The 14,211-nt window shown below is 41.8% G+C and overlaps 1 protein-coding gene across 6 annotated transcripts in view; it reads left to right on the top strand.

Moving 5' to 3' along the window:
- PBX1 (PBX homeobox 1) overlaps positions 1 to 14,211 on the top strand; it is a 335,322-nt gene that overhangs the window by 256,644 nt on the left and 64,467 nt on the right. For 4 of the 6 annotated variants that reach the window (XM_005203438.4, XM_024989644.2, XM_059884811.1 and 1 more), the window contains 2 exons: positions 4,390 to 4,502; positions 5,822 to 5,911. In XM_005203438.4, coding sequence (XP_005203495.1) covers positions 4,390 to 4,502; positions 5,822 to 5,911 — 203 coding nt within the window. The remainder of the gene's footprint in view (positions 1 to 4,389; positions 4,503 to 5,821; positions 5,912 to 14,211) is intronic. The other 2 variants (XM_010802730.4, XM_005203439.5) reach the window with 1 other exon arrangement.

The following is a 14,211-nucleotide window of genomic DNA, read 5'->3' as shown; positions in this document are numbered from 1 at the left end:
AACCCTGGATCCATAATTCTTCTGGAGTGAACTAAAGTGATGCCTTTTCAATTTCTTATTTTTGATGGAATGATGAAAGCAAGAGTTAATATCTCAGAAAAATAAGGCCCTTTTAGGAAGGCTAGACTATCTACTGGGAAGAGTTGGAGAACTTTTTAATATCCAAGAAGACAGAAATTGGCTTGTGGGTTATAGATATTTTCTGTAGCATGGTATCAACATTGATATCTTATCAGAATCTTTGCTTAGCTCAGCAGTCCCTGCTTTTTTGAGGCTCAGAACCCATAGATTAAATTATTTTGCTTAGCTTTGTGTGTGTGTGTGTCAAGGAAAACAGGAGATTCAGCTGTGACAGCTCTTCCTCCAACACTATAGTGGCAAGCTCTAAACTCTTTAGTATATTCTTATTGTACTCCTGAAAGGAAGTTTGGTGTTCTGAGGGATTGGCGGAAGATTATCATATTAAAATCTCTGGACGCTGGCTTCCTAACAGGAGTTGATATATGGTACACATGGCTGGAGAGGAGGTGACACAGCCAGAGAAGTTTACTGACACTTGCACTAAATCTACAGATACCTGCATGGTTTTGTTTTTTAAAACCAATTGAAAGAATTTATTCCATTGATGTTTTCTGCTGTGTTCCTTCTTCCCATGTTTCTACCCTTAATTTCTAAGTGGAAGATGAAAACATAGCCTCCTGGAATTGGAGCTCTGGACATGTACAACTACTAAAGGGATTTCATACTGGACTAAATAAACATTCCCTCTTGTACTTTGCGCTGAGTAGAAAGTAACAATGATTATTTGATTTTGAGAGGGGAAAATCATAGAAAATAGAGAAATGAGCATGATAGAGTTGAGCTTACATTGAGCAAACACGCTCTGTCTTCCAGCCTTCAAATAGTATGGGAGTCCAGTCTGATCAGACTGGCTATCTAATATGTGAGGCTTTGATGTCTAGACTGCAGAACTTAAAGCAATACTTGCCATTCGTCTGCTTCCTAAAAATGCTCTGAGTTATAATGAACTAATATTTTTAAATGCCTTGAGTTCCTTAGGAAGGAAAAGGAAATTCATTTTTGTTTTAGGTCATTGGTTCTCAGTTGGGGTAAACTTGACATTTTTGGCTGTCACAGTCATCTGGGGTAGGTGTTCCTGGCACCTGTTTGACCGTCTTATAATACATAAGATATTCCTCCGCAACGAAGAATTATCGGATCGAAAATGTAAACAGTGCCAAGGTCAAGAAACTCTGCTCTGGGTTTAGATTTTATGATTATTATACTTTTTTTTTTTTTGGATTTTGAGTTTAGCTGAGTTTTTGTTTTTGTTTTCTGAAGAAATTTAATTCTGGAAACTCTTTAGAGTAAAAATAGTGTGTTCAGGAAATTGTCTTATGAAAATGGATGTTAACACATCTCCACGTTGTGTTTGAGTGAGCAAATGCATCAAAATCCATAGGTGATCTATTACTTCTCTGTTTAATTGAGTTCAAATTTAGTTTTGTATATGCCCCCAATGTATAGATTACAAAGTAAATGACCCACTTGCCTCCCTCCCCAAGCCAAATTCAGAACCATTTAAATGGTAAACATGTCTTAAACTGTGCTTCTAGTCTTTGCCATTACTTTATAGCCACCGGCAGGTAAGGGTTCAGACTGACATTCTCAGCAAGCCAGGTAATTCTGTGTTAGTTCTTTGAGAATTTCACAGCACCTCTGAGAGAGCCCACTTCCTATTCCAGGAGGTTATCCAATCTAGTATAAGTTCTTCCCAACTTCTAGTGCCAGATGAAGAATGTGTCTTCCCATCATTATTTAGATTTTTGTGTGGACTTGTGTCTGCTTTATTGCAGTATTCATGGCACCTAGTCTCTTCCCTCAATGCCATCACTGCCTCTAGATACTTATCAGAGAAGCAGAAACCATGGCGCTGTTGTACACGGATGTGCAGAGACAATGAAATGCTGAAACAGCATGGCGAAAAGCACGGGACTCCTCCTGCAATTACTGCTCTGATTCAAATGCATTTGTACATGAAGTACATTGATATGCGCATATTTGTCTCTATGTACATTAGGCAGCCAGACATATTTACAATTTATCTATGCACATATATTTTTTTAAATCATCTGTGTCAATTGCAGTGTCTGTCTTGTAAATGGCACATTCCATGCCTTCATGGTTCTATGGATGCCATGTTCCTTGGCATCAACATAGCCCTTTGGGGCTTTCTTCCGTTTCTCAGTCTGTGTGCTAATTTCCAATAAAGAGTCAACCAAGCATACAGAGTGTATGTTTATTACATGGTATTTGGTTGGGAGAGAAATAGAATACCTGAGCTTCAAACTGAATACTCTCAGGGGAAAAAATCTGATTCATATCAACAACTATAATTTGGGTTCTTAGAGCTACTGGGTCCTGACTCTGATGACATCTACATGTGAGCATATGTTGTAATACTATAAAGCTATTAAATACTATTTAGATTATGTTGCTGTGGTTGAAAGAAAGATGTGAGAGGGATGTAACTATAGATCATATATTATATATCTTAACATAAGAATGTGATCTGTGCTATGCACTACTTCACCTACATGTTAGGGAGGACTGTTTGTCAGATTTGCACCACATTAATGGAAGGAAAGTCCACACCAAAGCCTCCACCCACTGACTGGATGTAAACCATACCTGATCAGATCTTGTACTTATTTTGCCTAAGACCTCACTTTTCTAGTTCGTTTCAGATAAACTAAGCCTAGAAATGTGTGCCACATGACATACACAAGACATGTTGCAGAGCCATGAGAATGGCATAGTTCTTTGGATGGTGCTTGCCTTGTCCCCTACCCTTCAAAGCAGCTCCTTTTTCACAGGAGAAGGAAGTAAGAGTAGAGGATCTGTCCACATAGCAGAATATTAATACTGAGCTGGTTGCTTGCATATGGATTAACACCCCAAAGAACAAAGCAGGAAGGAGGTGTTTCTTAACTTGAGGTTTTCCCCAGGTAAATTGTCCTCAAGTAAATCTGGTCACTAAATGACTCTTGCCTTGGAAGGAGGAGGGTACCATGAAGAGTTAAGGAAAGTGGCAGAGTTTAGAAATCACTGCTAAATGGTCCTTCCATGGAACAAATAAACAAACAAAAAAACCCTCCTGTTCTGCTTAGCTGCAGCTCTTCATGTGAGGTGAGGCAGCTCTCTAGGACAGCACAGATCCCCATCTTGGGAGAAAAGAAAGAGTCAGAGCTGGGGCATGAATCATTGTTGTGTGATTCCACACGGATGATGGTGGTCTCAGAACTCAAGGGCAGGAGTGCAATTTGAGCACTAAAGGGATGGAAAAAATAGAGTGGAACTGACCTGGGTCCCTGAGGTCTCTCCTTTTCCAGGCTAATGTCATGTTTTAACCAAACCTTGCACGTCGAGCTTTCTTTCCTAATGCGCTGAGCTGCACGATGACTTCAGAATAATAATAAGTTTTTCCACGGCCTTGTGTATAGGTTGAGGCAGGGGGACTAGGTTTACCATAGTAGAACCAGTGGAACCCGGGTGGTGCCTGCAGGCTGAGTCTGGGAGAAAACATCATCTCTAGGAGGTGAAAACAGATGGTTAAATGCTCTTCTGGAGACCCACTTGATCATTATTATTATGATTTCATATTTCATGCATGCCTGAGAATTCCTGGTTCAATTTCTGTCTCATCTTCCTCTAAAACGGCAGGTGGCAAGAAGAGCATATTATTCTCATTTATTTTTGTAGTCTTCGTGGCTCTCTTAGGCTGTTTGCCACCCAGAAGGGGACATCATCTTCTTTCTAGAAAATCAGGAATGTCAGTGACTTGTATCCCAGAGCCAGCCCTACTGTGCAGCGTTGCCTTCGTGCCCTCCCACCCCCAGGTGCTGCTCCCCACATGAGGGTAGATGGTTGGAGCAGTAGTTTATTTAGAATCTAGCTGACAGCTCAGGTGCTCCATCATGGTGGCAGAAGTATCATTGACCAGCCCATAGTCTCCAGCTCATGGTCCCCCAGCCAGTCCCAGAATTTTAGAGGCATGAAAGAGAGATCCAGGGGCTGGAGGCTGTCTCCAGTTCAAACAGACCAAGTTGAGAAGAATACATGTTTCCTTTCTCAGCTTAAAGTTGCTAAGGGGAAGCAGTCCTACAGGCAACTTGCAGGGAGATGTGGGCTTTACATAACATGAACGATATGCACCCTTTATTGCTTGCTCTGTTCTTCATGCTACTAACCAGACTCTGTTGATATTGTTTTGATTTTAGTTTTGTTTGGGGGAGTTGCTTTGCATGTCATTCTTCCTCTTGGCTGTTAGTTGCGGGGGTTGAGCCTTTTCCTTTCTGTGATTCAGGTGCCTCACTCTTTCCTTTCCAGGTTCTTCCAGTTCTTTTAACATGTCAAACTCTGGAGATTTGTTCATGAGCGTGCAGTCACTCAATGGGGATTCTTACCAAGGGGCCCAGGTTGGAGCCAACGTGCAATCACAGGTAGGGACCCAGCCAATGTGCCGCCAGGTGAATGCCTTAGAGTCCAGGAGCCGTCAGTCGGACTGGCACTTCCTGCTTCTGTCCAGACAGAAAGAGACAGAGAGAGATGTAGAGACCAAACCTTACCAACAACCAAACCAAAACAAAGACAACCACTGTCGTGGGGAATCTTGTCCACACTTTGTGAATGCATTTGGCTCTGGCTTGTCAGTCATACGAGGAAGGCAGGAAAGGAGCAAGTGCAGGGTGAGGTGACTGAGGCAAGTGGACCCAGTGTATTCTTTGCTCACAAAAGGGAAAGGAAGGAGTTCACTCTGTCGGCTTGCTTTCCAGGTTTCTTTCTGGTTTGTTGGTTTTTCCACACTCAACGTTTGCCCAATATGGAGGTCATTAATGACTAGGCGCATACCTAAGTATTTCAGGGTTTCATTTTAACCTTTAAAGATACCCAGTCAGGTTGACTAAACTCATCTTTGTAGTCATCCTTGAGGTCAAGGGACTTGAGTTTCTGGTGACAAGTCTGGTCCATGCTGGGAAACAAAACTCAAGTCGTGTGGCGTAAGCCCTCAGCACGCCTTAGTCAGCAGCTTGCCTTCATGACAACTCAGAAGCCATCCTTCTGTGTGAGCACACAGCCTGACGTGACGGGGTGAAGTTGTGTGCTCTGGGTCAGGGTCGCTAGGACGATTCTGAGCCACGCCCACCCAGGGTCCCACCTGCGTGAGGAACAAGAAGCATTATGTGCCTGGAATACACCAGCTGGCTGGCGATTCAGCCCCTTGCTTTGGAAACATTGCCTGGCACCAAGTTTGAAGATACATAGTCAGGCTTTGTCCAAAAGACTAGACAACCGGCCATTATTTAAGTCCTCAAAAAGACAGCATTAGTCACACACTCTTCTCTCTGTGAGGCGGCTGGCTGGCCCTTCTAAACAGAACCTTGACTTTTATAAGCTCCTGAGCAAAGAAGTTGTATAGGACGATCTGGAAGGAAGGGAAAAATCTTTCAGCCTCCCCACTCACCCACTCCATCACCCAATCCCTGATGTCTTATGCAACAGTAGTTTCATTGTTGGGAAACCCAGCTTTCTTTGACCGTTTTTCTGTCTTGCTTACTAAGCTCAGAAAGGATAATGGATTTGGCAGAGAGTGGAGGCCCAGCCTCCTAATGGTTCCTTTCCCAGGAAGAATATCTCCAATGGTTGCAATCATTTGCAATTAATTTGGTGTGCCCAAACGGTAGCCTGTGTGCTGATGACCTGTGTCACTTACCTGCATCTCTCTGACTAATCTCCTCTCTGTTGTTGTTCATCCGTTTAGGTGGATACCCTTCGCCATGTTATCAGCCAGACAGGAGGATACAGTGACGGACTCGCAGCCAGTCAGATGTACAGTCCGCAGGGCATCAGTGTAAGAAAACAAGGCTCCCCCCACCCTTTGTTTCTATTCTATCACTGCCAATTATTTCAAAGCCATAGGGCTCAGAATGCCACTTAGTAGGACTTATCTTAGCTTTACGGTCACCTAGTTTCTTGTTTCTGTATCAGTCATGCCATCGGCAGCATTCTACCCTCAAAAAAAGTGGCGATTGGGCAGGCTTCATGCAGGCAGCTGGCGTCTAGGGCTGTCACACACAATCAGTGTTTGCATGGCACCTGCGGCCACATGCTTTCAGCTGAGAGGGGCTGCCAAACAGGTGACACCTTGTACAGTGGTAGGAGATGTCGCCACAAGCAGGGACCTGAGAACCTGATGGGGAAGGGCCGGTAACCGGAATCCCCTGCATCCTGGTCTGTGGTCTTTAACAAAACACCTTTCTCCAATCTAAGGATGATTTAAAAAAAATTAACACAGAGACTGGCGAGGTTGAAGGGGTGGGGAGGGGTGCAGACCATCTTCTACTTGTTCTTGGGTGCACTGGCGGCTCCTGACTAGCATGAAAATTCATAGCGACAAGCTATGTCGCACAGAGTGAAATCGATCAGACAGACACAAGGAGAACCGAGTGTAGATTTGGGACAGCAATCCAACTTGATTTCTCAGATCAATCGTCCGCTATCTCAGCAGCGGTGACAGCAAGCTGGGACAAGAGGGCAGTCTGGAAAAGGAGGCTGTTCTTTGGATCAGGGGTGATTTCCTAGGCTTTTAGAGGTCATGAGATGCTCCAGTAGAACTACTGGCTCAGAACTAACTAAGAAAACTGTGATTGGATGACAGTGAGGATTTTCTTTTTCGTTTCTGTTGTTGGGATTAAAATACATGGGGACGGAAGGAAGGAAAGGTGGGCATTGTATATTAGTGTAATCCTCGCCTATACTAATTGAGGTATGGCATCTGCAATGAAAATACTGAGAGCTTTTCAGTTCTACATTGGTGAAATTGTACATGACAATGGCCAGACTGGAAGGAAACAAGAGGGTACCAGCTGTTTCATCAGATGAGGAATGGTTGAAAAAAATTAGGAATTCTTAACCTATTAAAGAGAAGGTTTGATGGTAAGTAATAGTTAGAGACATGCTGTCATCTCTGAGATATTGGCTTCATTCTGAATGATCTAAAGGGAGTAGGGTAGAATCCTGAGTAGAAACATTTTACTTCAACATTGGAGGGGCCTTTTTTACAGTCAGTGCTGTCCAAAGAAGGGGTCTATTGCCTATGGAAGCCAAGGATTCCCTATCATTGGAGCATGCAGGCATGGTTTGGCTAAGTATTAATACTTGGTCAGGATGTTGTGGAAGAGGGTTAAGTACCAGGTGGTAACTGTCTTGGTGACTTTCAAGGCCTCTTCCAAGTAAGAATTCTTTATTTTCTACCTTCCTTTGGCAAAATATCCTCTGAATTTCTATAATATTTGTCAAGCTCCTCTCTGGGAGGGAAGTAGGAGGTCAAAGCTGACCCTGTTAAACATACTCTAGGCACCTTTGTCTGTTTTTTAGAAAGTTTCCAGAGCAGAAGGATTTTTCCCTTCTTGTGCTTATACTAATTATTATTCTTATATTCATGGCTGACTTGCTAGGTGCCTGCTTAGAAAAATCCAAGACAGTATGATGGAGAATTCTCTTCTCAAAAATGGATTCCAAATGAATTAAGTTGTTCTTTGTTGGGGGAGAGGGATTTGTTCAAGTGCATAGGCATGTATACATTGCCTGGAACTTTTTGAGCTGGAATATAGGTCTTTCCAGGAAAAGTTTTGCTCTGTGTGTAAGTGGATGAGAGGAACATGATGAAGGAAAAGAGTGTGGGGAGGAGACTGCGGGCACACTCAGAACGAGAACTGAAGAAACTCTACGTGACTGGGCAGGAAGTTGGGCTGACAGTTCTGCTATTTGGCATCTTTCCTAATTGAGCAGAAGAGAGCCGCCCTCAGACTCAGGAGGCTCACCATGGGCCCCTCTGACGTCATCTGGTGGGCTGGGAATCATTTCTGAAATAGTGTAACCACACATGTGCAGACTATTATGTCTGATTACATAAACCCACCACAAAAAACTGGGCTGGAAAATGCCACTTGAAAGAGTCTCATTTTGCATTAATTTTTTTCCCCTGTGAACTGTGTTTATTTTATTTCAGGGTCTTTAGTACACAGGGTAAATGAATCAAAGGCTGATCATGATATGGTCTGGTCTTTTGGTATCAATTTTAAGTTGTGTCACCTGCAGGAGACTAAGCTTGTCAGAGCTATTTTTAGAGAGTGGTATTAGATGCCGAGACATGCGTATGTACAGAGAGGGGTACTGGCTGCTAGGAGGAGAGAGAGAGAAAAAGGAGTGAGATGAGAAGAGACAAGGACAGGAATGAAAGATTTGAGCCAAGGAATAAAAATAAATAATTCCAAAACCCAAGGAGGCAATGGAATTCCCAGCTGGGCTCTGGATTGTGTTTCACTCGGCGGAGGACATTTTCTGGGCAGCCTTTATCTGCTCTCCTGACTAGGTTTTACAGCACCCACATCTTATCCAACCAGCGTCTGTTTTAAATCTCATGGAGTTCAGACCACTTGCATTAACTCAGCCCATGTAGCAATGGGGTCACAATGTGTAGTGGTAAGAACCCTGCGCTGGGAGCTGAGAGACTCTGGTCCTTGTTACTCACATGTGTCCATGGACAGACATCAAACCTTGTCTTTATAAAATGGGGGTAGGAATTCCCACTCTTAATACCTTCATGGCTGCTTTAGGGGAAATGAGAAAATAGGTAGGAAAGGGCTTGGCAAAGCATCAGTTGTTCCACATGAGTGCAGATGAAATGTTGTAAGTGATAACTTTCTAATTTGACCTTTTTCCTCTGTGTGAGCGGTTTTTCCAGTAGGTAGTTTCTAGGAGAAGGCAATGGCACCCCACTCCAGTACTCTTGCCTGGAAAATCCCATGGATGGAGGAGCCTGGTAGGCTGTAGTCCATGGGGTCGCTAAGAGTCAGACCCAACTGAGTGACTACCCTTTCACTTTTCACTTTCATGCATTGGAGAAGGAAATGGCAACCCACTCCAGTGTTCTTGCCCTGGAGAATCCCAGGGACGGGGGAGCCTGGTGGGCTGCCATCTCTGGGGTCGCACAGAGTCAGACACGACTGAAGCGACTTAGCAGCAGCAGCAGCAGTGAAGATAGGTTAGGACACAGTTGCCATTTTTTCCCCTCTTCTGATGGAAAGGTATGCTTTTGAAAAGGATACAGAGTTATACAAGGCTTAAGGACCCCCTTTCTTAGCCATGGTGAGCCTTAAATTATAGCTCCTTAAGTGCTTTGTGTTCTCAAATGACAACGGGCAGTGTTTACTGGGCTTAGAGTGGTTCTAAGAGATGGAGGGAGATTATTGCACTTCTCCGTCCATCAGACAGGCTGAAAGATCACTTAGCTCTCAAAGCCACTCTTTCCTTTCCTTTCCCATGGCCACCACCCTCCTTCTAGAAAAGTTTATTAGCTAGCTATTGTGCATATTTCTTAATTACCATTACTGCCTTCAGTGTCTCCTTTCTCTTACCCACATCCCCTGAATTTTGTCATTCCTTGCCCAGAAATCATGAGCACCTCTCTGTTGCCCACCTAAGAAAATGCAGTCCCTGAGTCTGACATTCAGAATCCTCTACTCTCTGGCCCTGTCTGCCTCTCCATCCCCCTCATCCTGTCATCCAGTAATCTTTGGATGCCAAGCAGTGTGGTCAGCTCACCTTTACCTGGCTACACACATCCCCCAGCCTTCACACCTGTGTGTCATCTATGGAAATGTCCTTTCTTCTATATTACCTTCCGTGTCCCACCCACTCCCCCACGTCACTGACTGTCCCACACCTAGCTCCTCCTCACTGTTTGTCTTCTTAACCCTCCTTTCCCTCTTCTCTCTATCATATATATACATTCCCTTGCATTACAGATATGTGCACAGACACACTTCACACTCTCTGTATTTCATTCCCAAATACATGTCCTAAAATGTATATATTAGTTGCTCAAAATATGTTTGTTGAATGAATAAATCAGATAGAAGGAGACAAGTTACCACTGAATTTTAAAATGCCACATAATTACATAACAGCTGTAAAGGATCCAGCAATGACTTTTCTCTTAAATGAGTTACTAACTCACAATAGGCTCTCTTTTTAACTCAAAAAGCTTTTTAAGTATTCCTTTTTGGAAAAACTTTTTGACCAAGGCAAATTCTCTGAGAATAAGAGTCAGATCAGCATTAAATAAATTAAGCTGTACAGTGATGATATTTTCAAGAGAATTATCACTTTGAATTCTTTAATGGTATCTTTCCTAAAAGAATCCCCTTACCAAAACCTGTTTATGGGGTAGCCATCCATATAGCAAGAGAATATCTTTTCTTTTAAAAAAAATTGATAACTATAGATGATTTAAAATATTGTGTTAATTTCTTCTGTGCAGCAAAGTGACTCAATTATACATACACACATTCTTTTTCATATTCTTTTCCGTTATGGCTTGTCACAGGGTGTGGAATATAGCTCCTTGTGGTATACAGCAGGACCTTGTTGTATATCTATCCTATATATAATAGTTTGCATCTGCTAATGCCAAACTCCCAGTCCTTCCTTCCCCTCCCCCCAGCCCCCCTTGGCAACCACAAGTCTGGAGAACATCGGTTTTTATGGGGTTCTCAATGCTGTCTCTACCAGACTTTGGACCAGAACCTGTACGAACAGGTGAAAAGTAGCAGCAGCGTGAAGTCAGGAAACTTGGATTCTTCTTGTGGCTTTTCTTCTGGCAAGTCTCTTCGTCTCTATATCATTCATCTGTCAAATTTTCCCAATGAATAAGCTCTAAGGTCCTTTCAGCTTAGTTAACTCTGGAGTCCTACAAGTATGTTTTTTGATTTCTACTGTTCACTCCAGGGACCCCAGACTCAACCGTAGGCTCCTCTCACCAGACAACTTTCCCATTTGAGTTCGCCTCCACCGTGCTTTCTCCCTGCTCCATCACTTACCCCCGATCGGATCTAGAGGGAAGGAGAAAGCTTGCCTCATGTGAACTTCTTCCTTTGAATTCAGAGATTTGTGGTGGCAGAAAGCATTCAGTTTTTAGAGTGAAATGATTTATTTTAATTATTTTAGAATGTGACATAAATGAGTAAGTTCACTCCAGTCCCCTCTTAAATGTTGATAGATAACCAATGTAAGAGTTTTCTTACTCAAAAGATGAAGTGAAAATGGAAATAAAGTGTTGGTATTCTCTCTATAAAGGCAGAGTGCCATTAACGTCAGTTGATGAAAGAAAAATCTCATTGGTTTTCCTTTGTGATAATCATAGTAGTGGAAAAATAGCGATGAAGCTTTGATCTTTGTAAACCATAACGTACGTGTTTTTATTTTTGTTTTTGCTTTTTCCCATGTTAGGCAAAGGGACAAAAGGACATTTACAAAGAAAATAAATAAAAAGTAGAAATTGAGGCAAAAAATAGTGAACTATTTTAGTGAACATGTTTCAGGCATTTGGATATCACAGAGGTTACTTGGTAATACTTGGCCACATGCCATCATTTTAATTTTTTCTTAACTGCTTCTGAGAGACTTCTTTCCAGTTAAAGTATATAAGATGTTGCCACATGTGGAATTGTAGGGAATTGTGGGGAATGAGAATGATAATTAAAATCATATGCAGATCTTTAAAAACTCACTTTAATTATATGAAGTCTTAATTGTTATACCGAACCAAATGTGAATTTTGAAGATATTAAAACATTCAGATGTGCCCCCAGTTAGTTGCCTTTGGGTTCCTCTGGTCCTATGGACAGGTAGCAGTGAACAGCCCCAGGCTCGTGGGTAAAGAGTGTGAGGACAGGCTTGAGCATAGTGAACCTGCATCTGCAGGGTTGAAGGCAGGGGTACAGAGCTGATGGACTCCTGCCTTCCAGAAGCCTATAGCCTGGTTCTCCCTGATGACAGAGCCTAAAGGAAACAGAGTAAGTCCCTTTAGCGTCTTACATGATGTGGCCTTTAAGCCTTAATACTGTATCGACTGAGCATCTGAGACCAGAAAAGTATTCTGTTTGAGTCCACAATAGTTGAAGCAAAAAAAAATCCCAATATTGTAATTTCATATGCAATCCATTGGTTTTCCTCAGCTGCCAGGTAAAAGTCCTTATAGGTATAAAAGGTGAGTGAGGCCAGATCATTCAATGGCATATTCATATATTTATTCATTCATTTATTCATATATTCATTCATCTATTCATTCAATAAATATATCATCAATAGCATTTTGACCTAAGGGAATGAGGCTACTTCATAATGTATTCAGGTCAAGTTGGAGACCCTGATGCCAGTCAGGATGTATTTTTAACTTTCAGTCTCACACAACACTTTATTTGAGATTAGGCTTCCTGTTCTTGGAATACTAGGTAGGACAAGGGAACCAATAAATTCTGTAGTTTAGGAGGGGATTTGAAATTAAGTTATAAAGCAAAAGAGGGGAATTCAAGACCAACTAGCAATAGTTTGAGAAATCTACTCCCCTCCTGACAAAAATGTCATACCATGGACCTATAATAAAGTATCCTTTTGTGGAGATGACGTTCTCTTTAGAAGTAGAAGTAGTCACAAAGAATTTTGTTGATCTCAAACCTAGTGATACAGTCAGTCCAAACATGACCACATTTAAAGTGTATGTGGGGAAACGTGTGTACGTATCCTTCATTTCTGCTACTTTCTGCCTGTGTGACTGGACAAGTCACTTTTCTTGATAGGATTCAATTTCCTGAACTCTAGAAAGGACAGTTGAGCTGAATGATGTCAAAGGCCTCTTCTAGTATCCCTGTTCTTACAAGCATGATGTTTTTCCATTCCTAAGAAAATATGGGAGGAAAGGAAATATACTTAAAAGCTATAAGGAAAAGATAAATTTGTATTTTGGGGAAGAGTGTCACCTATGATATAACAATGGTACCATGCTATTTTCACTGAAATTGATACATCATCCTGCCCATTTGGGCCCACACGTGTCCCTGGACAGTCATGCTGTTCTTGGGCTAGGACCAGGTTAGTTGTTCCAGATTCAAGTCGCCCCTGCCTTCTGCTCTATAAAGAAAAAAAATTACAACCTCCAAAGGGCAGTTTGTTTTTGTGGTTGCTCCTGAAGGTGGCATAGCCCCTTAGACCTAAGTAAATATTAAGGTAATTAAATTGGCTGAATTCAATTGTGGAAAAAGTTGGTATTGATTTCAGAAGATGGCCCCCTTTCCCTCTGGGAAGGAGTTTCATGTTCTTAGACAAACTTATTTTCAGATAAAATATTAAACCTCTTTTAAAGAAAATACAATTGTTATTTTAAAATTCGGTACATTTAAAAAATCTCTATCTCTGGCTCTAATTGAGTTTAGGGAAATTCTATTCCACGTCTTTAAATATTCTCCATTTTCACAGAGATATAAGGCAGAAGGCATGACTGACTTGAGTCTGTAGTCAGACGCGTTATCCATTGCGCACCTGGCCCCGAGACAACTGACTTGAGTCTGAAGCAACTAACCAAAAAGTAAATGAATACATGCTTTATTCAACAGATTTATTAAGAACCTTCTGATATCTGGTGCCAGGAACGCAAATATCAATAGGACATGGTTCTTGTACTCTGTAAAGTCACAGAAAGCTAGAAGGACTGGGAGTTCCCTGGTATAGTCCCCAGCTTCTCTGAAAGGGAAGGACTATGGCACCCAATATCATCAATGTAATATTATTTTTAAAGAATTTGGGGAATGGCCATCATAAAAGGTATTTACATATATATAATATTCCTACCAACTAAAAATATATGCTTATAAACATGGATTGACTTTGCCATTCATTTATAGATTTGCAAGGTGACTCTGCCAAAAGTTATGCTTTCCAAAAGAACTTTTTTACACCAGTGGAAATTTTACTGATGTCCTATAAGTTAACCATTAGCCACACGTGGTTGTTAAGTACTTGAAATGTGGCTACTGTGACTAAGAAAATGAATTTATTAATTGTGTCTAATTTGATGGCTGGTGGCTGCCATGTTGGACAGAGCAATTCTAGATGCTCTGCCCGTCCTGTAGTGGTCACCAAAAGTGGCACAAGAGTGTTCACGCTGTGAAACAGTAGACTTCCTAACACAGAACACAGAAAGGCATGCTTTCTGCTTAAATAAGCCTTTCCTTGTATAAATTGAACTCTATTAAAAATTAACCATATGCAAGAAGTTAACTCAGATTAGTGTAATAATGTGCTTTAAACAAT

Source organism: Bos taurus, chromosome 3 (assembly GCF_002263795.3).
Source record: "Bos taurus isolate L1 Dominette 01449 registration number 42190680 breed Hereford chromosome 3, ARS-UCD2.0, whole genome shotgun sequence".
Taxonomy (NCBI): domain Eukaryota; kingdom Metazoa; phylum Chordata; class Mammalia; order Artiodactyla; family Bovidae; genus Bos; species Bos taurus.
This window is presented reverse-complemented; position numbering and strand designations above follow the sequence as displayed.